This window comes from Chiloscyllium punctatum, chromosome 38, assembly GCF_047496795.1.
Source record: "Chiloscyllium punctatum isolate Juve2018m chromosome 38, sChiPun1.3, whole genome shotgun sequence".
In the NCBI taxonomy this organism is placed as follows: domain Eukaryota; kingdom Metazoa; phylum Chordata; class Chondrichthyes; order Orectolobiformes; family Hemiscylliidae; genus Chiloscyllium; species Chiloscyllium punctatum.
In genome coordinates this window covers 43,296,225-43,321,010 of record NC_092776.1, presented here as the reverse complement: position 1 = coordinate 43,321,010, position 24,786 = coordinate 43,296,225, and the positions used below count along the sequence as shown (strand labels likewise).

Genomic DNA, 24,786 nt, shown 5'->3' with positions numbered 1-24,786 from the left:
TTTACATCTCAGCTCCCCAGCCCACAGGCCTCCTTCCTGATGAAGGGTTTTTGCCCAAAACGTCGATTCTGCTGCTTCTTGGATGCTGCCTGACCGGCTGTGTTTCTTCAGCACTGCACTCTCTACTTGTAGTTTATCTTTTTTTTTTGAAAAAATGGAGGGGCAGAATGCCAAGAATGTAACAAGTGTCCTGGTGATATTATTGTGGGTGGTGAACACAAAAGAGAGGCTATAACACTGGAAAAGAAGCTCGATATTATGAAGCGTTTTGAGCATCAGGAGAGAATGTGATGTAGCTTGCTTAACAGGAATGAGGGCGTCAACTTACACACCATGATGACCCTCTGTCCCTACATTAACACTATTTTTAAAATGTAATATGTTCAATTTACTTTTGTTTCGATGACCCACGTGTTTTATACTTTCGTTCAGTTTATGCTATGCTTTGTGTTAGACTTTTGGGTGATTTTTGAGTGATCCTGATACTTTTTGCTGGTGTGTCCCTAACCCCACTTTTCCCATAGGCCCCATTATTTATATTAAGCGATTTTCTATTCAGCAAGATTTCACCAGATCACAACTACAATGTTATCGGGGAACTACCTTTAAGCACATTGTTCCTTTGCATGTGCTGCTAGCTTGCTAGTACTGTCAACAACCTCCAACAGTTTTCTGATGATCAGGAGTAGACTGATGAGGCTGTGAGTGACCAGACTCTCTCTCTGTTCTGCTTTTTGTAGACAGAACATACTTGGGGCAATTTTCCATATGTCAATCTTATGGGGGAGGCCATCACTTAGAAGATGGAGCTAGCTGAGAAGCTGCGTCCTCCTGTTAGTTGTCAAATTGTCCCCAGCTGGCTGTGGCAGGATTGCAGAGGTTAGATCTGATGCATTGGTTACTTAGCCTATCTATTGCATAATGCTTCCATTATTTGAAACACAAATAGTTGGTCTGTAGCTTTACCACCTAATGTTTTGATATGTCTGGTGTTAGCCCTGCCCCTCCTGATTTAATGATGTCCTTGATCTTCCTTTGCTTAGTCCAAAATGGTGTGTTGTAAAGTAAGGAGGAGTGAAATGTTCATTATTTTTACCAAGACCATCTGTTCCTGATTTGCTCAAGTGGTTAAGTGGAAAGTTTACGTTACTCAGGCCTAAACTTTCTGGACAATTTCCAAATGAAGAGGTTGTTGTCCTTCCTTCCTTCCTTCCTTCCCTTCCTTCCCTCCCTCCCTTATGAGAAACAAGAGCGCATACCTAACTACGTAGACAGTGTAAATGTAACCCGGGATGAAAGTACAGCGTGGAGTTATAGAACCCTTCAGCACAGAAACAGACATTTCAGCCCAACTCCCTGCCAACCTAGTTCTGGCTCCTAAACTGAACTAATCCCATTTGGCGCACACCCCTCTAACCTCTCTTATGTACCTGTCCAAATGTCTTTTAAATGTTGTAATTGTACTCGCCTCTACCACTTCCACTGGCAGCTTGTTCCATACACACACAACCCTCTGTGTGAAAAAGATGCCCCTCAGGCCCCTTTGAAATCTTTCCCTTCTCACCATAAACCTATGTCCTCAAGTAGCTCTAGTAAATCTCTCAGCCAGGACATTGGTTTCCCTCTAGTTCAGGTGCAACCCATCTTGTACTGGTCACTTCTGCCCCAGAAGTGATCCCAATGATCCAAAAATCTGAATCTCTGCCCCCTGCACCAGCTCCTCAACCATGCATTCTTCTGCCCTATTCTCCTATTTGTACTCACTAGCACACAACATCTGGAGTAATTCTAGTTTTGGACTCATCTACTTTCAGGAAAAGATCTTGGCTATTTGCCTTATTTATGCCCTTATGATTTGATAAGTCTCTAATGGTCACCCCTCAGCCTCCAAGCACTGGGGAAAAAAGTTCCAGTCTATCCAGCCTCTATTTATACCTCAAACCCTCCAGTCTTGCTAACATCCTTGTAAATACTTTTTGCACCCTTTCCAGTTTAATGACATCCTATATTAGGGTGACACCAGAATTGTATGCAATACTCTTAATGTGACCTTACCAATGTCTTGTACAGTCGTAATATAACATCACAACTCCTGTACTTAATGCTCTGACTGATGAAGGCACTTTCAAGGAACTATGTCCTTGCAGCCCTAGGCCTCTTTGTTGGACAACACTCCTTAGGGGCTACTGTGTAAGTCCTGCTCTGGTTTGTCTTACTAAACTAAACCTCTCATATTTATTCAAATTAAACTCTATCTGCCGATCCTTGACACACTGGCCCAGGTGATCAAGATCCTGTTGTACTCAGATAATCTTCTTCACTGTCCATTATACACCAATTTTGGTGACATCAGCAAACTTACTAACCATGCTTCCTTCATTCTCACCATTTGTATATTAAATGATGAACAACTGTGGAACCAGCACCAATCCTTGTAGTACACCACAGGCCTCCAGTCTGACCAATGACCCTCGACCACCATCTTCTGTCTTCTACCATCAAGCCCATTTTGTATCCAATTGACTAGTTCTCCTTGGATCCCATCTGATCTAACCTTACTAACCAGTACCATGTAGAATCTCGAAGGAGTGAATACAGAGTTAGGAGGTTAAAAAGCATGACCTCAAGGGTAGTCATTCCTGAATTACTCCAGATGTTGTGTACTAGTGAGTACGAATAGGAGAATAGGGCAGAAGAATGCATGGTTGAGGCGCCAATTCAGACTTTTGGATCATTGGGATCACTTCTGGGGCAGAAGTGACCAGTACAAGATGGGTTGCACCTGAATTAAAGGGAGACCAATGTCCTGGTCGAGAGATTTACTAGAGCTACTTGAGGGTTTAAACTAGTCTGGCATAAAGAGGAACCCTAAGCAGTAGTGAGATAAGAAAGTTGAGATTGCTATTTTTCTGTGACTCATGAAGAATATCCAGATACTTCTGTACCATAGCACCCTGAAGTCTCTCCCCATTTAGATAATAGGTCGGCTTCCCATTTTTCTGACCAAAATGCATGACCTCACACTTATCAACATTAAACACCATCTGCCATATTTTGGCCCACTCTTCTAACCTATCTATATCAATGTGGCTCTTATTTCTTCATTGCAGTTTACCATCCTGCCTATTTTTGTGTCATCCACAAATTTGGCTTAGAGCTTTCTATCCCTGTATCCAAGTTGTTAATGTAGATTGTAAATAGCTGCAGCCCAAGGACCTAACCCTGTGGTACCTCACCAGTTACTTCTTGCCTTTGAGGGAAAAAAAAATTTCCTGACTCTCTGGCAGATAGATAGAAAGCAGTCACTTAGCCAAGCTAATAAATTACCACTAAATCCCATATGATCCAATCTAGTGAATTTAACTTTTTGTGCAGCACCTTATCAAACGCCTTCCAGAAATCCAGATATATTACATCTAGAGGATCCCCTTATCCTCTTTGCTTATTACATCTTTGAAGAACTCTAGCAAATTAGTCAAACATGAATTGCCCTTCATAAAACCATGCTGATTCTGATGGATTGCATTTTGACTTTCCAAATGTCCTGATATTCCTTCCTTGATAATTGATTCTAAAACTTTCCTAACAACAAATGTTAAACTAAACGGTCTATGATTTCCCATAAAATGTCTCCCTCCCTCTTTTGAATAAGGGCACTTTGTTAACATTTTTCAAATCCACTGGAACTTTTCCTGTGTCCAGGAAATTTTGGAATATTGTAACCAATGGATCCACTTTCTCCGTCACCATTTCCTTTACGTCTGGGAAACTCTGCTCTCAATCCTAATAGTTTGTTGAGTACCTTTGCCCTATTGATGTTGATTGTTCTCGGCTCTACCCTTTCTATTGCTTCTGCCTCCGTTTTTATGGTGGAGGACAATAGTACCATCCTATTGGAATGTGCAAAGTATTGATTCAGCATCTCTGCCATTTGTGTTCCCCACTGTGAACTCTGCTTTCATCTTCCAAGGTACCAACATTCACCTTAGTGACTCTCTTCTCTTTAAGAAGCTTTTGTTATCTTTTTTGATATTTTGTGCTAGGTATCATTTGTAATTTACCTTACCTCTTTTTATTAATTTTTTAGTATCTTTACGTTTGAAAACTTCCTAGTCTTCCAGTTTGTGGCCGGCCCTCCCAATATGGTATACCTTAATTTGACTTTATGTTGTACTTGACCTCCTTGTTCAGCCATGGATTTTTTTTCACTCCGGTCCCCTCCATCCCCCATCTTTCTTCCTCACTGGAATATGTTTTAGTTGAGGAATTGAGTAGCTCCTTTAAACAATGCCAACTGCTCATCTGCTGTGTTACATGTTTGCCTTCCTGTCCAATGTATTTGGGCCAAATCTGTCCTTATGCCTACATAATTACCTTTGTTTAATTCCAGAACATTAGCATGGGCCTCCACTTTCTCACCCCTAAACTGAATTTTGAATTCAATCATACTATGGTCACTACTCCCTAGAGCACCTTTAACTATGATATCATCAATTAATCTCTGCTCATTACACAACACCAAATCCAGAGTATTCCCTGGCTAATTCTACAACATATTGCTCCAAGAAACAATCTCTATTACATTGATTGTTTGTACTTATCTTCCTGTTTCCATTATTACACAGTTGTGCTTCATAGTAGACTAAAGCCAGCTCAGGTTGTGCGTGATCAAGTAAATGAACACTATCCAGTCCTATCTGGGCAAAAGCCAGTCCATCCAACCCCCTTACCCTTCCTCTGACAGTGTTCGTCTCCCATCGTGCACTTTCCTTTCTGGCTCACCTTGAATCTCTGACTCCTGTTCCTGCTGATGCCAGAAGAATTGGCAACATCTGGGCATTGGAGGAACATCAGGCATTTTCATTAGGTGAACATTATGGGAAGGGGGGGGGGGGGTGTGGCGGTGTTAAGATTAAACAAAAATGCTGGCCACATGATAAATAACAACAACTTTCTACTGCGAAACAGGGCTAAAAATGGCACAATTAACACAAAAGTTTAAAGTTTTTGAAGTGGATATTCTAGGAGTGATGCAGCTGGTCAAACCACTCTGTTTTAAGCAAACCAGAATGTATTTACACACGAATAAAAGAAAATATGATTTATAATAACTATTTGGAAACCCGACTGACTTGAAATCACAACTTAAAGGAACTGTTCCAATACCCTCATATCCCAAAAACACACCCCTTGGTAAATGGTAAATTCAAATTCAGGTTCTTACAGACAAGAGAGGAGAGTTAGGCAAGAAACATCTGTTGAAGCATGGAACCTTTTTGTTATAGAATAGTTTCTCTATTATCAGCAGATTCTGAATGCCTGCTAAAACAAACCAAACTAGAAAAAAATCCTGAACTGGTGACTCCCCTGTCATTGTTTTAAAGTAGCCACTTCCAGACATAATGGCACCTCTGTTTTCTTTTTCAAGAAGGCAAAAAACAACATAATATTGTTAGCAGCACAGCATTATCACAAAGTACAGTCAGTAACTGGATTGTTACTAATGGGTACCTTGGGGTAGCCATGCTCCTCAGGCTACTGCCTCACCGGCTGTACTTTCCCAGCCCCACACTTTTTGACTGCTGACAATAGAAGGCTGTGTGTGGAAAGATGTGATTAGATTAATTACAGTGTAGAAACAGGCCCTTTGGCCCAACAAGTCCACACTGTCCCGCAACCAACCCATACCCCTATATTTTACCCCTTGCCTAACACTAAGGGCAATTTAGCATGGCCAATTCACCTTACCTGCACATCTTTGGACTGTGGGAGGAAACCGGAGCACCAGATGAGAGAGCAAGGATTTATAAGCCTTTTACTTTGGGCCCTGTCTGAACAGTAGGGCCATTTCTGAGTCTGAAATTCTACTGTCTTGAATAACATGGTCAGCCATTACTCCTTACAAAAGCAAACTGAGTCTCATTCTGCTTTTAAGATTTTGGGCCAGAGAGCAGGCAGGATGGTGTGTCCGTTCTGTCACTTCTAATTAAATGGACCAAAGTATGAATCAGAATAGCTCAGTAACACTTGGGGTTTTGAGGCTACAGCAACCACAGTAATGGAGGGAGATCTGGGGGAATGCCACTCCATATGTGTCTCACTGCTATCTGCAGGTCCTCCTGCAAGATCTTAGGGTCTGCAGTGAAGTGAGATTTCCCAAACATGGAAGAGAACAAACTCTTCAAGAAAGCAGACATGGATGGAAGTAGCTGTGATGTCATATTTTAGCAAAGTACGGTCCCTCCAACTTGGAAAAAGTGCAACAAGAGAATTGCAATTCTGCATAGTATGTCACACTAAATGCATTTTATATCTTCACTCCTTCCTTTCCTTGCAGGTACATTAAATTTCCATCTGCACAGCTGACACTCAGTCAGCTTCTCCCTTTTGCCCCTCTTGCACCACTATGTTTCAGTCAGCCTCTACAACTGCTGCCTTCTCTCCTCTGTATTCAAGGCATTATAAACACACACCTTTAGATTTTTCTTATTACAAGACGTGACCTGACACAAGTTGGTGAGTGGTAGAAACGGGGTGATTTCTACAAGACACTGTCAGGCATTATGCCCACCCACTTTCCTGAGTTTCAGTTTGTATTCCAAAAGCCTGAAGACATTCACATCAGTCTGCTATTAAAACAAGTCAGTCCTCTGCCCCTGTTGGCCGTTTCACCTCTCTTAGTGTTGCTCATGCAGTAGTTGGCAGTGATGTAGTCTCTGCTCTTGACTCGCAGTGCAGATGGAAATACAGTTGAATAAGTTACTCCTATATTGCAAAAGGCTGGTAAGCAGGGAAGTGCTGCTGAAAGTGAGAAGGAAGGCATTTAATCTGTCTGCACAAGAAGCTGACGATCATCATCAGTGAAAGCATTCTGAACAAGTGCTTTGAAAAACAACCCATCAATGACCATGGCTGGAGCCTTCTAGGTGTAACCTATCAAGACCTTCCCAGCTTGTTGGTTTCACTTCTCCACTGTCCACTCACCCAAGTGACTGCTGGATTGCTCAGAGTTTGAGAAGTAGGATTCCTGAACGAAAGAAAAGCGCCAGATTAAAACTGCTTTGAATTGGTTTTCAATGATCAAATACTTCTTAATTATTTATCCAAATGATGCAAAGGAGTTCAAACTTCGCCAAATACCGATGGCTTCACATCAGGATTCTGGTACATGCAGTTCTTCCGTAATGCGATAGTTGTGTTCTTGTGCAACCCTGCATTACATAAAAATCATGCTTTAGAAACAGTGCACAGTGTCAGAGATGTAATTGCATTATAGCCAACATGTTTTAAAAGTTCCCAATTTAGAAACAATGTCCCCAATTTGTCAACTGGGTTACAGCGAATCGTGTTAACAAAACACATGCTACAGCAGAATGACCTGTAGCATTGCAATTTCCAGAACTTTCCCATACTGCATCCTGGAAAGCAGGCACACATCTGCAGGATGCACATTTGGTAGTCACATACAGTTGAATGTTTATTGAATTGATGAACTTGTGTTTTTATGAAGATTAAGGCATGTCTCACAGATGTTCACACAGATGTGAAAGATTGCAGGCTTTCCGGAAGTGCAGGATATATAGGCTCCAAAGTTAACATTCCTCCCTGCCTCGCTACCACCATCAATCAGATATTGCACAAACCCTCCACTCTTAAACAGGGCACCAGATTATCTCATTGGTGTATGGCTGCCGGGGATGTTCTGCATGTGTCCTTGGTGGATCACTGGAAGGAGCTGGATGTGTAGAAATCCAGAGCTGTTGTGACTTACCAATTCTGTGAATGGCACAGAAGGAGCCATTTAGCCCATCATGTGCATGGTTCTCTGTGCATTTTATCTTTATAGCAATCTCCTGTCTTTTCCTCCATAGCTTTGCACATTGTTTCTATTTAAATAGTCATTCAATCCCTTTGTGAATGCTTCAACTGAGGCTACCTCCACAACACATTCAGGATCCTAACCACCCACTGCATGAAGAAAAATTCTCACATCACATTTGCTTATTTTGCAAAACACTTTTAAATCTGTGCCCACTAGTTCTTAATCTTTTTACAAAGGGTAACAGTTATTTCCTTAACTACCCTGACCAGACACCGCATGAATTTTTCAGTGGCACTTGGAGTGGGAGGAGGGACAGCGAGGACCAGTGGCCTGACGGGAAAGTTTTTTTTTAATATAAAAACTTACCTCGGGAGTTTCAGGTATATATTTTAGCAGCGGCTGAATCCTGAGACACTACGTGTGTATCGTGTGATTGATTAAAAGTTTACTATTCGTGGGTTAATTGAATAAGACGACAGAGAAGTGCTAGAAATTATTTAACTCATAAATTTGTATAAATTAATTAAATAAGTAGAGATAGCTGGACAGATGATGTGCTGTAGCTGTATGATGTGGGAGCTGGCTGATCCTATTATGAATGGCAGTGATCACATCTGCAGCAAATGTTGGTTGCTGAAAGAACTCCAGATCAGAATTGATGATCCAGAATCTGAGCTTCAAACATTGCGGCACATCCGAAAGGTGGAGATTTACGTGGACTCATTGATTCATGAGGCAGTCACACCCAGTAGATTAATTCAAATTCAGTTAGTGATCAGAAACAACAGGGTGTGATTGTAAGTGAGGAGGGTAGGGGGTTTCTGAGTTCAGGAGTGGAAGAGCCTTCTCCAACAGGTATGAGATTTTTGCTCCCTGTATGGATGAGGAAAAGTGCTGGGGACAGGATGATTAGCTGACCATGGCACCATAATGCAGAAGTCCATTCAAGAGTAGTTGTTAGAGGGCCTTCTATAATTAGGGGGATAGATAGTATTCTTTGTGAGCCAGATCAGGAGTCCTGCATGGTGTGTTCCCTGCCAGATCCAGGGTGCAGGACATCTCTGACTGGCTTGAAAGGATATTGGAGCGGGAGGGAGAGTCATAGAGATGTACAGCATTGAAACAGATCCTTCAGTCCAACCTGTCCATGCTGACCAGATATCCCAACCCAACCTTGTCCCACCTGCCAGCACCCGGCCCGTATCCCTCCAAACCCTTCCTATTCATATACCCATCCAAATGCCTCTTAAATGTTGCAATTGTACCAGCCTCCACCACTTCCTCTGGCAGCTCATTCCATACACATACACCTCCGCGTGAAAAAGTTGCCCCTTAGGTCTCTTTTATATCTTTACCCCCTCACCCTAAACCTATGCCCTCTAGTTCTGGACTCCCCAACCCCAGGGAAAAGACTTTGTCTATTTATCCTATCCACGCCCCTCATAATTTTGTAAACCTCTGTAAGGTCACCCCTCAGCCTCCGACACTCCAGGGAAAACAGCCCCAGCCTGTTCAGCCTCTCCCTATAGCTCAAATCCTCCAACCCTGGCAAAATCCTTGTAAATCTTGTGGCCCACGTTGGCAGAAATAACATAGGCAAGGCTAGGAAGGAAGACCTGTTTGGGGAGTATCAAGCACTAGGAAGGAAATTGAAGAACAGGTTCTCAGGAGTCATAAATTCTGGATTACTGCCTGAGCCACATGCTAATTGGCATAGGGACAAGAAAATTAGGGAAGTAAATATATGGCTAAGAGACTGGTGTGGGAAACAGGGATTCCATTTCATGGGACATTGGCATTAGTTTTGGAACTGGGGATCTGTACTGATGGGACGGTCTCCACCTGAACTGATCTGGAACCAGTGTTCTGTTGAAAAGGATAAATAGGGTGGTCATAGGATGTTAAAGTTGTGAGTCGGGGGAAGGGAAAGGGAAAGCAACAGAGTATGGAGTCAAGTAGAAACATAAGCAGCAGGTTAGCATGTGTGCAGGTTTTAAGTTTGTGGCAGTCTAGGAATGAAGCAAAAAGGAAGGATAACTTAGGACATACTACTAGAGGTGATGGAAATCATGAGGATAAGAAAATTAGCATTAAGGCTCTTTACCTGAATGCTTATAGTATTCACAACCAAAGTAGATGAATTAACAACATAAATAATTGTGAATGATTATGAGGTGGTAGGCATCACAGAGGCGTGGTTGCAGGGGGTTCAGGACTGGCAGTTAAACATCAAAGGATTTACAACTTATTGAAAAGACAGGGAGACAGGAAGAGGGGGCGGGGTGGCCTTGTTAGTTAAGAATGAAATTAAATCTATGGCACTGAGATAGCGTCAGATGATGTGGAGTCTGTGTGGGTGGAGTTGAAGAACCACAAAGGCAAAAAAAAACATAATGGGAGTTGTGTACAGACGTCCCAGCAGTGGTCAGGACCAGGGACGCAAGATGTACCAGGAAATAGATAGGGCATGTCAGAAAGACAAGGTCACTGTGATCATAGGGGTCTTCAATATGCAAATTGACTGGGTGAATAATGTTACCAATAGATCCAAAGAAAGGGAATTCATGGAACGCTTACAGGATGGGTTTTTGGAACAGCTTGTGATGGAGCCCACAAGGGAGCAGGTTATCCTGGACTTAGCGCTATTGTAATGAGCCAGACTTTCAACAATATTTTAAAGTAAGGGAACTTACTTAGGAGGCAGCGGTCATAATATGGTAGAGTTCAGTCTGCAGTTTGAAAGAGAGAAAGCAAAATCAGATGTAATGGCATTAAATAAAGGTAATTACAAGGGCATGAGAGAGGAACTGATGAAAATCGATTGGAAGTAGAGCCTAGTGGGGAAGACAGTAAGTACAGCAACAATGGCAGGAGTTGCTGGGTGTAATTGAGGCCACAGTACAGAGGCTCAACCCAAAGAAAAGAATGATTATCCAGGGGTGGGGAATTAGACAGCCATGACTGACAAAGGAAGTCAGGAAATGTATCATAGAAAAAAAAGCCTATAAAGTGGCCAAGAGCACTGGGAAATCAGAACATTGTTTACCTCTGCTTTTGTAGTCTTCCCAAAGAGAGAAATAAGGAAGGAGAGGATCAAATATGAAGGTAAGCTAGCCAGTAATATTAGAAATGATTGTAAAAGTTTCTTTCAATACATAAGAAACAAACGAGAGGCAAAAGTAGAAATCGGGCTGCTCCAAATTGATGCAGGAAGGCTAATGATGGGAGATAAGGAAATAGCTGAAGAATTTAATAATACTTTGTGCCAGTCTTCACAGTAGAAGATAGGAGTAATATCCCAACAATTCAGGAGAGTTGGGAGCAGAGTCGAGTGTGGTAGCCATTACAAAAGAGAAAGTGCTAGAAAAGCTAAAAGGTCTAAAAATGATAAATCTCCTGGCCCGGATGGGCTACGTCCTAGAGTTCTGAGGGAGGTGGCTGAAGAAATAGAAGAGGCATTGGTTGTAATCTTTCAAAAATCACTGAAGTCAGGGAAAATCCCAGTGACTGGAAAATTGCTGTTGTAACCCCCTTGTTCAAGAAAGGATCAAGACAAAAGATGGAAAGTCATAAGCCGATTAGCCTAAGCTCAGTTGTAGGTAAAATTCTAGAATCCATCGTTAAGGATGAAATTTCTAAATTCTTGAAGTGCAGGGTCAGATTAGAACAAGTCAACATGGATTTAGTAAGAGGAGGTCATGCCTGACAAACCTGTTAGAATTCTTTGAAGAGGGAACAAATAGTTCAGACCAGGGAAACCCAGTGGATGTTGTCTACTTACACTTCCAAAATGCCTTTGATAAGGTGCCTCACAGGAGGCTACTGAGTAAGGTGAGGGCCCATGGTGTTCGAGGTGGGTTGAGGATTGGCTGTCTGACAGAAGGCAGACAGTTGGGATAAAAGATTCTTTTTCAGAATGGCAGCTGGTGACAAGTGGTGTCCTGTAGAGTTCAATGTTTGGGCTGGGGCTGTTCACTTTATATTTTAATAATCTGGATGAAGGGACTGGGTGCATTCTGGCAAAGTTCGCCGATCATACGTAGTAAGGCCGACAGGCATGTAGTTCTGAAGAGGTAGGGAGGCTGCAGAAAGATTTCGGCAGTTTAGGAGAGTGCTTCAAGAAATGGCTGATGAAATTCAATGTGAGCAAATGCAAGGTCTTGCACTTTGGGAGAAAGAATACAGGCATGGACTATTTTCTAAATGGAGAAAAAATTCAGAAAGCCAAAGTACAAAGGGATCTGGGAGTGCTAGTCCAGGATTCTCTAAAGGTTGACTTGCAGGTTGAGTCTGTGGTTAAGAAAGCACATGTCATGTTGTCATTTATCTCAAGAGGACTGGAATGTAAAAGCAGCGATGTGCTACTGATACTTTATAAAGCTCTGGTTAGGCCAATTTCAAATACTGTGTCCAGTTTTGGGACCCATACCTCAGGAAGGACATACTGGCACTGGAGCATGTCCAGTGGAGATTCACACAGATGATCCCTGGAATGCCATGCCTAACATATGATGAATGGCTAAGGATCCTCGGATTGTATTCTTTAGAGTTTAGAAGGTTGAGGAGAGATCTAATAGAAACTTACAAGATAATGCATGGCTTAGGAAGGATGGATGCTGGGAATATGTTTCCGTCAGACAGGGATACTAGGACCCATGGGCACAGCCTTAAAACTGGAGGGGGTCAATTTAAAATGGAATGAGGAGACATTTCTTCAGCCAGAGAGCGGCAGATCTGTGGAATTCATTGTCACGGAGTGCAATGAAGGCTGGGACATTAAATGTCTTCAAGGCAAAGATTAAGAATGTATCAATCTTGCAAGGAATTAAGGGCTATGGGAAGAGTGTGGGTAAGTGGTGTTGAATTGCCCTTCAACCATGATTGAATGGCGGAGTGGACTCGATGGGCTGAACGGCCTTACTTCCACTCCAATGTCTTATGGTCTTACAGAATTTTAAAGATTTTTGCAAATCTCCACTTACATCCCAATTTCACTAATCTTTCCTCACAAGTGAAATATCTCATGCCTGAAACTATTCTTGGAAAGCTCTTCTGCATTCTCCTGATGTGTAGCACCCAAACTGTACACAATATTACAGCTCAGATTAAAGTAATGTCATATACAATGTCTTCTTATCCTCTCTTTGTTCCAAAGAGTGCATCACCTCACTTCTCCACATGGAATGTCATCTGCCACATATCTGCTCACTCCAGCAATGCATCAATGCTCTTTTGGAATTCTATACTGTCCTTCTCTCAGTTTTACGTTGTCTGCAATGTCCCTGCATTCCAAGATAACAACCCTCCAGGATGGCAGTGAAGTAGAACACCTGAGCCAGATCTCACCTGCTCCACTTTTCTCTTTTTATTTTTGCTTTTTTTTAAACCTTCCATCCTTGGTTGGCATTGGCGCTGATTGGGCTAAAGTCAGCGTGGACTCTCAGCCTCATTATGGACTTTGATTCCCAGCCTCGAGGTGAAGCCCATTGCGATCTGGGTCGGACGGACTGTTATTCTGGACAATTCTCTATTTTTCTAATTTATTGCTGGACTTTTAAAATTTTGCCCTTAAGATTTTATAGTTGAGAATCTGTACCTAGCTACCTTGGTATCTAAGATGGCGCTGCAAGTGGCAATTTGTAAACAGCTGACTGTACTCATGAGTACATGTGACAATAAAGCTAATTTTAATCCTGGTTCTAATAATTGATATGTATCAGACTTTGTGTGATACTGGCATTGGGTAGCCATCCAGTCCCATTTGTGCAGCATAATCTGTAATCATCGCACAAGAGTTGGTAACAGATTTCTTTAATGTTCCAGAGACGACTCAATCTTAGTCCTCTGACTTGATAGAGTCCATGAGACACCTGAACACAGTGACATGACCTATCTGCGGACTTGCTCCTCATGCCATCCTGAATAGTGCCCTTTTATAGCCTGTCCAACCACAAAATGTATCAATGGCAGCTACGCTGGCATTGACCCTCTGCACCACTCATTTTCTGCTCAGGATCCAGAGAAATTGGGTCGATAAGTTCCATGTTTTGCACATTCCCTTTTACTAGCTTCTGCCCTTTATGGAATGTCAATAGGTCTTGATGATGCCCTTCAGCTTAGTGACCCGCAACCATAGAGCTAGGGCCTTCTGAGCTGTGTCTGTCAGCTTTTCAAAGTTCACTAATCTTCTCTCTACTTTAAGTGAAAGTTTAAACTCCAACAGGAGCCTGACAGGGCTGATCTGTGCCCCACAAAAGATGCTTCACCTAGTTAACCCTATTTTTCATGGCTGTGGCTCTTGCATCCTGAGATATTCTGTGCAGCGTGCTTAATTCAGAAGATAACATTTAATTGCAAAGAGAGGCATTCAAATATCACAATTATTTTATTAAAAATCATATTCAATTACTTTCCTGCCATTTCCATGCCTTGCCACTACCTGCATAAGTTTAGAGTTTCTAGCGCTAGACCTCCGAAAATGGGCGCTCCCCATGATTCTCCAGAGCATTCCCAAGTCAGTTCCTGCTCCATTGAACTGCATTAGTTTTGGTTCTGCATCTATTTATTTATCTTTAGCAACCTCCAATAATTCCTGTATACAACTGATTCAAATTAAAAGTCTTTGTTCTTGTCTAGAAATCCATTTCTTAATGATCGTTCCTCATCCTACCTCTGTAACCTCCTCTACTCTAATTCTGTCCATGACAATGTCATATATTCCTCCCTTTCTCCAGTGCTTAGTTGGATGGTAGGACTTTCAGCTGTTGCTATCAACTCCCTTCCTAATGCCTCTGCATTGCCACGTCACACCATTGTTAAAAGTTGCCTCAAAATCCATCATTCTCCCTTTGTTATTTTTCTCCTAACTGCCCCACTGCTTAGCCTGATAAATTAAATATTCATCACATTAAAAGGTGCAAGCTCTTTTTTAAACATCATGTTAGAAGCAATAGCCAAGTTTACATATTTACATCCTCACCTCTGTTAAATTCAAAGATTTGAAGAAAGCAAAGTTATATCAAAATTGTTCTCTATGGAGACCATAACACACTGGACTAAACTGATAGCCAAGAATACTTAAGCTAAGATCCACATTCACTCATTCTCATCAAAGTTTAAAGGCCTTTGTTAAACCTCAGAATAAGTGTTGTAATATTTCTGATTCAAAATTGATCAGTTTTATCACTATAAATTTAATGATTTTTCAATTATTCCTTCAAAGCATTTGGTAGATGTAGCATAAAGTACTGCAGCTGTCAACATACCTGATGTGAAGAGTCATATTCAACTTAACTTTTATTCTCTGCTACACCTGTTGAGTTTCGCCAGCAATTTCTGCTCTTATTTCAGATGTCCTGCATCCATAAGGAACTTTACCTGTATATAAATGTTCTCCTGTTGTTCAGTTATGAATAATACATGTGAAAGATGCAGATTTAAATTCATGTACTGAGATCTTTCAATTGAATTTTATTCTCAATCCAAGGAATGCCATGGATGATAATACTCAATTTTAGAAGTTCTGTTTTTAAACCCAAGTACAAAGATATTTCTATTTAACATCTACAATTATCATAGATCTGCAAGTAACTTGAAGGCTATCACTAATACGCAGCAAAAATTCAATTTCCACTGTGGAAAAAGTGGAGGAGGTCTGTTTTCAATCAAATTCAGATTGTGCATTCATGTACAGCATGATACTGTATCATACATATGTCACATAATGGTATACATTTCCTTAACTATAGGAAAAGGTTTTCCTCAAGAACAGGTTCTTTGTTTCCTAAGACATCAAAAATGTTGCTTCAAGTATATCTGCTCTGAATAAATGTCTAAATGTAAAACTGTAAAACAGTGCAAATAACTAAGCCAGGATAACTATATGCTCTAGTTTTTTTTTCCGAAACAATGGTTTTAGAAATATCCATTTTACGCTCACTCTTTTCAAATGCCTGTATTTACATATCATTCTCAGCATTTCATTATTTTATTTCATTAGTGAAACTTGCTGAATATCAGCAGAACAATCCTGTGACAGTGACATGGCTTAGCTGTGATTATTGAAGTACATTTTATTTCAGCGAATGCATAAAATTATCCAAGTTATATTCTGTGTCATATTGTTGCTGATCCCAAAGTTCTCCAAGGTTTTCCAAGATTGCTTTTACAGTCGGCTTCCCACTGGAATTAGAAGATCCCTTATCTTCTTGGCCGTCCTTTAGAAAGATAAAAAATAGATATGAAGGATCTCAGCTGACAGTAACACTGGATAAGCCAGATCAAGAATGAAACCTGGCTTGACTGATTATATATTTAATTAGTTTTATGCCAATGTTTACTGGAGTGGTTTGTCACAAACGTATACACGTGAAGTTGCATATATTCTTGGACAACAGACATTTATTACTGAAAACATTAAAAAAATTAGAAAGATCTGAACAGAAACATTGTCTCACTAGCTCTTCAGATTTCCAGCACCTGCCGTATTTTACTACTTCTTAGGTGTTTGATGCACTGTCACTTCTCTTCGACGTATGGCCACCTTGAAGAAATTTTGTTCTTCTCTGTGGTGGGATTTCTGTATTAATTTTATGGTTTAGAGTATTATTTGATCTCTCCCCCACTGTTCACATCCTGATATCAGGAATGAGGAACTTTAGATACAAGGAAATGATCAAAGATATTAGAGGTAGTCTCCCTGGCGCAGAGAAGATTAAGAGGTAATGATATTGAGGTATTCTAAGTTATGAATAGTTTTGACACGATAAAGAAGGATATTTTGTTTCCGCAGGTTGATACATTAGTAACCAGAAATCATAATTTCAAGATTGTCAGCAAAAGAGTGAGGCGAAACTTACTCAGAGGTGTTAGGATTTGAAATGTGCTATCTGAGAGAGTGGTGGAGGCAGATTTCATGGGAGGTTTTAAAACAGAACAGAATATATATTTGAAAGTGATGATATATTTGGAAGGCCAATGGAAACAGGCTGGAGAATGGGATAAGCTGGATAACTTTTTTGGGAGCAGGTACAGACACAATGGGTTGAATGGCCACCTTCTGTACTGTAGAATTTGATGATTCTCTCTCCATAGATGCTGTCAGATCTACTGAGCTTCTCCAACACTTCCAGATTTCCAGCATCCAAAGTATTTTGCTTTTAAGAAGTTTCAATAGGTTAATGAATACAGAGACTTGATCCCTGATGCATATCACTTCCATCCCAACTTTATAATCTTTATTTAACCGATGTTTTGCAATTTCTATCACTTGGATTGTTGAGATCATTACTTTTCCAACTACTTCCAAATCGGCTGGCACAAACCCCTCAATTCTGACGACCTAAAATTTCTTAATTCTAACAACTATAAGATTTCTATTCAAACTACCATTGTTAAAACATTTTCATTCATGTTGATTTGGAATCAAATGTAATCCATATCTTACTGTTTTATTGAGAGTATTTATAGCTTTACTCCTAGTTGATGAACATTCAAGAAAAGCTTTACTTTGGTTTACCTTAAGATGGTGATCATGTGTCAAAACACACCAAAAACCATTTTCAACTGCTATCATTTAGAGGTCCTTAACAACTTCGGGAAGTTCTTCTGGTGTCTCACAAGAAATGTAGAATTATTTTGTTCAAATCTATTCTCTATTGCATTTTGAAAACAAAAGTTGCTACAAAGATACTATAATTTGTTATTTTCTTACCTTTGTGGAGGCACATGCAACCTTAGCTCTTCAATCCTCAGTGCTCTAGTGATATTATCAATGGGAACAATCTATGCACCATAGTAGGTCCATTGTTTAAGTAAATATGCCCCAAAGATGCTTTACATTATATAACCCTCACAAGGGGTGAGATTTAAAGGTGCAGCTGCTCAATGAACTGTAGTTACTTTCCTTTTCTTTCACTCAAAGATTTTGTCTCTACCATGGTCTCAACAGGACCCTAAATCCTGTTCATTCCATTCCCTCCACCCTTGCCTATGCTACCAAAACCATCATGGTGTTCCCCTTGACCTTGCCATATTGTGTACACCAGCAATGATGTTCAAAAAGAAATTCTCAATCATTTCCTGCGCGGTGCCATCAACAACATTCTCCCGATTCAGCCATGTAAAGGGACTACTACAGTCCCTTTATAACATCATAATCCATTTCTCAATTATTCCCAATCCCCCATCCATTTTCCATACAAGTGCACATGAAGCAACAGTTGCCCTTTCATCTCCTCTATTCCTACCATCCAGCATCCCAAACACACTTCCCATGTAAAACAACTGACTTTCAATTGATCCATTTTTGGTTTCTTTACCATTACTATCTCCTCTGGCTTAGCACTTTCTTCATTCAATTTTAACTCTCCTCCATCCATTCACAAATACCCTACTCTACTCAGTCTCTGCAGTAGATTAAAATTTATTACATTTTTAATATTTCTCTAATCCAACTATCCTGAAACATTAACTCTGTTTCTCTCTTTACAGATAGTGCCTAACGTGTTAAATAATTCCAAGATTTGTATTTATTTCAAACTTCCAGTTTTCACAATAATTGACAGAAAATAAAAATAATATCTACATTACCTTGTCAAGAGTAAATAAATCGAGAAGCTGATCTGTCCCCATGCTCTGGAAACTTGCATTTTCTTGGCTAATGACAGTATTTGCAATGCTCATTTTAAACTTTTGTAATCCCATGATCTTCTCTTCCAGTGTTCCTCTTGTTATTAATCTATAAACATTAACAACACGTTTCTGGAAGATAAAAGTGTTTAAATATTTAAGTGAATGACTCTTTGACCTGCTTCTTGGGTAATAAAGCCTGCAACAACTTGTCAGTTTTCCGGTTTTAATTCTCCTTTATTTATCTCCTCCTCTCCTGAAAAACTATCTCATAAATGTTTAATTATTCTCAATATAGTTCATTATCTCAAGCTTCTATCACTTCAGTTATTAAACCAATTCCTATTTTCTACTGGAGTACTTTGCATTTTGCTATATTTCTTCTCTTAGACATATGTAATTTGCCTGTTTTTCTCTCCTCCCTTTCCCTTTATACTATCCCTTGTAAATGTTGTCTCTCTGCAATATCTGCGTATGCAGAAAGATCTGCGTCCGAGTCTTCGTAGTCTCTGATTAACCAGGGTGTTTTGAGCATTTTCTGATTTTGTTTATGGACTTTTTTAATGCCAATTTCACTTGCATTCAGTAGAAAGTTGTTGAGTCAGATCAAAGTCTGTATTTTGAAACAAATATTTAAGTGAAAAATGAACAAAAATAAATAACCTCCTAGTCCAGAATCAATCGGGCATATAACAATTATCATATAAGAGAGTCAGGTGAGACTATAACCTAGCAATAAAAAAAATTATTAACAGGTCCCTTTAAAACTAACTATTTTTTTAGATTAGATTACTTACAGTGTGGAAACAGGCCCTCCGGCCCAACAAGTCCACACCGCCCCGCCGAAGCGTAACCCACCCATACCCCTACATCTACATCTACCCCTTACCTAACACTACGGGCAATTTAGCATGGCCAATTCACCTGACCTGCACATCTTTGGACTGTGGGAGGAAACCGGAGCACCCGGAGGAAACCCACGCAGACACGGGGAGAACGTGCAAACTCCACACAGTCAGTCGCCTGAGGCGGGAATTGAACCCGGGTCTCCGGCGCTGCGACTATATTGGTTTGATGTTCCAAATATAAATATTAGTACAGGAACTTAGATCCTTATGACTAGTGCTTTAAATATTTTTTAAAAATGTGACATTTGGAACTCTGATAGCAGTTGATTTGGTAGTGAGGAATGAATTGGGAAAAAAAAATCATTAAAGTGCTCACTACTTCTACAATGAGTTCAGTTTTATCAATGTGGGATAGTTACTTTGCTTATGTAGAATTAGAACAGTGTTGACTACAATGATGAAACACATAAGCAATGATGAAAAACTATCTCGTGAATGTTTAATTATTCTCAATATGGTTGAGAATCTCCAGCATCTCCAGAATTTTTTTTTCAATAAGATTGCAAAGCCATGAGAGACCTTAATGGATTTCTATTTAAGTTTAGTCCAAGCTATTCAAATCTCAGATTCTACTGAGGCACTTTATTGGAAGTGCTAGGCAATTCTAAAGAAAAGATTTGGAAACAAGTTCTTCAGTTTGCAGTACTAGAGAGCATTAAAAAGAAAATTCATTAAATCATGCATTCAATCTCTTGTGGGTGAATTACTGTACATCTTAAAGTATGTTTAGTTATACATGAATTATAGATTAACGTGATAAAAGTAGGAATTTCCAGCTTTGGTTTTATAACATTTCAAAGTCAAAGAATGAAATCTGACTGTTCTCTTAACATCAGGAAAATTTCCATATAAAGGATGCTATTAGCTAAGTTTCTGAAATACATAAAGCACCTCAGGTACGATGGCATAAAATTGGCTATAATATTAAGGAGATTATAAAAGTTGGATAACAGTTTAGCAGATCCCCAGAAAATATTTATTTATTATTTTGAGTTGAACTTCAGTAAGAAGAAATCCCTCATCTTTTAGATTTTCAGCTTCCAATAATTATTTGTAATCATAGTGTAAAAATGGTTAGTGATTTCCTAGTATCTTTGCTATCCTCATCTGCAGCCAAGTTTCTGGCATTGAGACTGGCTCTAATGCAATGAGGGGTACGTCAGCTTCCAAGTGGGCGGCACGGTGGCACAGTGGTTAGCACTGCTGCCTCACAGCGCCTGAGACCCGGGTTCAATTCCCGCCTCAGGCGACTGACTGTGTGGAGTTTGCACGTTCTCCCTGTGTCTGCGTGGGTTTCCTCCGGGTGCTCCGGTTTCCTCCCACAGTCCAAAGATGTGCAGGCCAGGTGAATTGGCCATGCTAAATTGCCCATAGTGTTAGGTAAGGGGTAAATGTAGATGTAGGGGTATGGGTGGGTTACGCTTCGGCGGGGCGGTGTGGACTTGTTGGGCCGAAGGGCCTGTTTCCACACTGTAAGTAATCTAATCTAATTGTGGTAGGGGATTCTGAAGTCAGAGGTACAGATAGACGTTTCTGTGGCCAGCAGAGAAAAAGTGTATTGTTTCCCTGGTGCCAGGATCAAGGATGTCTCAGAGAGGGTGCAGAATGTTCTCACGGGGGAGAGGGGCCAGCAGGAGGTCATTGTCCACATTGGAACCAACGACACTGGAAGGGAAAAGATTGAAGGGAGATTACAGAGAGTTAGGCATAAATTTAAAAAGGAGATCCTCAATATCTGGATTACTCCCAGTGCTATGAGCAAGTGAGGGCAGGAATAGGAGGATAGAGCAGATGAATGCATGGCTGAGGAGCTGGTGTATGGGAGAAGGATTCACATTTTTGGATCATTGGAATCTCTTTTGGGGTAGAAGTGACCTGTACAAGAAGGCCAGATTGCACCTAAATTGGAAGGGGACTAATATACTGGCAGGGAAATTTGCTAGAACTGCTTGGGAGGATTTAAACTAGTAAGGTGGGGGGGGGGGGGGGTGGGGGGGGGGTGGGACCCAAGGAGATAGTGAGGAAAGGGATCGATCTGAGACGGGTACAGCTGGGAACAGAAGTGAGTCAAACAGTCAGGGCAGGCAGGGACAAGGTAGGACTAATAAATTAAACTGCATTTATTTCAATGCAAGGGGCCTAACAGGGAAGGCAGATGAACTCAGGGCATGGTTAGGAACATGGGACTGGGATATCATAGCAATTATGGAAACATGGCTCAGGGATGGGCAGGACTGGCAGCTTAATGATCCAGAATACAAATGCTACAGGAAGAATAGATAGGGAGGCAAGAGAGGAGGGGGAGTGGCATATTTGATAAGGGATAGCATTACAGCTGTGCTGAGGGAGGATATTCCCAGAAATACATCCAGGGAAGTTATTTAGGTGGAACTGAGAAATAAGAAAGGGATGATCACCTTATTGGGATTGTATTATAGACCCCCCCAATAGTCAGAGAGAAATTGAGAAACAAACTTGTAAGGAGATCTCAGCTATCTGTAAGAATAACAGGGTAGTTATGGTAGGGGATTTTAACTTTCCAAACATAGACTGGGATAATTAAAGGTTTAGATGGAGAGGAATTTCTTAAATTCTTACAAGACAATTTTCTGATTCAGTATGTGGATGTACCTACTAGAGAAGGTGCAAAACTTGACCTACTCTTGGGAAATAATGCAGGGCAGGTGACTGAGGTGTCAGTGGGGGAGCACTTTGGGGCCAGCGACCATAATTCTATTTGTTTTAAAATCGTGATAGAAAAGGATAGACCAGATCTAAAAGTTGAAGTTTTAAATTGGTGAAAGGCCAATTTTGACGGTATTAGGTAAGAACTTTCAAAAGCTGATTGGAGGCAGATGTTCACAGGTAAAGGGACAGCTGGAAAATGGGAAACCTTCAGAAATGAGATAACAAGAATCCAGAGAAAGTATATTCCTGTCAGGGTGAAAGGGAAGGCTGGTAGGTATAGGGAATGCTGGATGACTAAAAAAATTGAGGGTTTGGTTAAGAAAAAGAAGGAAGCATATGTCAGGTATAGACAGGATAGATCGAGTGAATCCTTAGAAGAGTATAAAGAAAGTAGGAGTATACTTAAGAGGGAAATCAGGAGGGCAAAACGGGGACATGAGATAGCTTTGGCAAATAGAATTAAGGAGAATCCAAAGGGTTTTTACAAATATATTAAGGACAAAAGGGTAACTAGGGAGAGAATAGGGACCCTCAAAGATCAGCAAGGCAGCCTTTGTGTGGAGCCACAGAAAACGGGGGAGATACTAAATGAATATTTTGCATCAGTATTTACTGTGGAAAAGGATATGGAAGATATAGACTGTAGGGAAATAGGTGGTGACATCTTGCAATATGTCCAGATTACAGAGGAGGAAGTGCTGGACGTCTTGAAACGGTTAAACGTGGATAAATCCCCAGAACCTGATCAGGTGTACCCGAGAATTCTGTGGGAAGCTAGAGAAGTGATTGCTGGGCCTCTTGCTGAGATTTCTGTATCATTGATAGTCACAGGTGAGGTGCCAGAAGACTGGAGGTTGGTTAACATGGTGCTACTGTTAAAGATGGGCGGTAAAGACAAGCCAGGGAACTACAGACCGGTGAGCCTGACCTCTGTGGTGGGCAAGTTGTTGGAGAGAATCCTGAGGGACAGGATGTACATGCATTTGGAAAGGCAAGGACTGATTCGGGATAGTCAACATGGCTTTGTGCGTGGGAAATCATGTCTCACAAACTTGATTGAGTTTTTTGAAGAAGTAACAAAGAGGATTGATGAGGGCAGAGCAGTAGATGTGATCTATATGGACTTCAGTAAGGCTGGCGACAAGGTTCCCCATGGGAGACTGATTAGCAAGGTTAGATCTCATGGAATACAGGGAGAACTAGCCATTTGGATACAGCACTGGCTCCAAAGGTAGAAGACAGGGGGTGGTGGTGGAGGGTTGTTTTTCAGACCGGAGGCCTGTGACCAGTGGAGTGCTACAAGGATCGGTGCTGGGCCCTTTACTTTTTGTCATTGACATAAATGATTTGGGTGTGAGCATAAGAGGTACAGTTAGTAAGTTTGCAAATGACACCAAAATTGGAAGTGTAGTGGACAGCGAAGAGGGTTACCTCAGATTACAACAGGATCTGGACCAGATGGGCCAATGCGCTGAGAAGTGGCAGATGGAGTTTAATTCAGATAAATGCGAGGTGCTGCATTTTGGGAAAGCAAATCTTAGCAGGACTTGTACACTTAATGGTAAGGTCCTAGGGAGTGTTGCTGAACAAAGAGACCTTGGAGTGCAGGTTCATAGCTCCTTGAAAGTGGAGTCGCAGGTAGATAGGATAGTGAAGAAGACGTTTGGTATGCTTTCCTTTATTGGTCAAAGTATTGAGTACAGGAGTTGGGAGATCATGTTGCGGCTGTACAGGACATTGGTTAGGCCACTGTTGGAATATTGCGTGCAATTCTGGTCTCCTTCCTATTGGAAAGATGTTGTGAAACTTGAAAGGGTTCAGAAAAGATTTACAAGGATGTTGCCAGGGTTGGAGGATCTCAGCTACAGGGAGAGGCTGAGGCTGTTTTCCCTGGAGCGTCGGAGGCTGAGGGGTGACCTTATAGAGGTTTACAAAATTATGAGGGGCCATGGATAGGATAAATAGACAAAGTCTTTTCCCTGGGGTCAGGGAGTCTAGAACTAGAGGGCATAGGTTTAGGGTGAGAGGGGAAAGATATAAAAGAGACCTGAAGGGCAACCTTTTCACGCAGAGGGTGATACGTGTATGAAATGAGCTGCCAGAGGATATGGTGGAGGCTGGTACAATTGCAACATTTAAGAGGCATTTGGATGGGTATATGAATAGGAAAGGTTTAGAGGGATATGGGCCAGGTGCTGGCAGGTGGGACAAGATTGGGTTGGGATATCTGGTCGGCATTGACAGGTTGGACCGAAGGGTCTGTTTCCATGCTGTACATCTCTATGACTCTATGTTGGCTTCTATTCACCCTGGCAAAATTAATAAGGTTTTCAAAAAGTAGATAATAATTTGGAGGATTAAAAAAAAGAGTACAGAAAACTGGCAGCAAAGCAGGACTAAATGGAAAGCTGTTTGAGAGTCAGCACCAGCACAATGGACCTGATTCAGTGTCGTGACATTATTTCTAAAATGTCCTATAGTTTCTCATTCAAAGTAAATTGAAAGTCAACGTTAGAGCCAAATTAAAATGAAAAGACACAAGTTGGCATTTGACCAGTATATTTGAATAAGTATACATATTACTATCAATACAATAGGTTAGAGTACAAATCATTATTCTAACATCCCTTCAAAATATAGACACTCACATAAATTAGGATTTATTCTCAACTTGCACATAAATATTAAATTTTCCAACTTTTGTGTTCCCCTTTCAGTCTTAGCAATGAATCTTTAAGA

At 40.9% G+C, this 24,786-nt stretch overlaps 1 protein-coding gene across 4 annotated transcripts in view; it reads right to left on the bottom strand.

Annotated features, from left to right (window-relative positions):
- Positions 1-15,272: 15,272 nt before the first annotated feature.
- btaf1 (BTAF1 RNA polymerase II, B-TFIID transcription factor-associated) overlaps positions 15,273-24,786 on the bottom strand; it is a 130,758-nt gene continuing 121,244 nt past the window's right edge. For all 4 annotated transcript variants that reach the window (XM_072557718.1, XM_072557719.1, XM_072557720.1 and 1 more), the window contains exons 37-38: positions 18,413-18,583; positions 15,273-16,038 (exon numbers count right to left, since the gene is read on the bottom strand). In XM_072557718.1, coding sequence (XP_072413819.1) covers positions 15,895-16,038; positions 18,413-18,583 — 315 coding nt within the window. In that variant the 3' untranslated portion in view covers positions 15,273-15,894. The remainder of the gene's footprint in view (positions 16,039-18,412; positions 18,584-24,786) is intronic.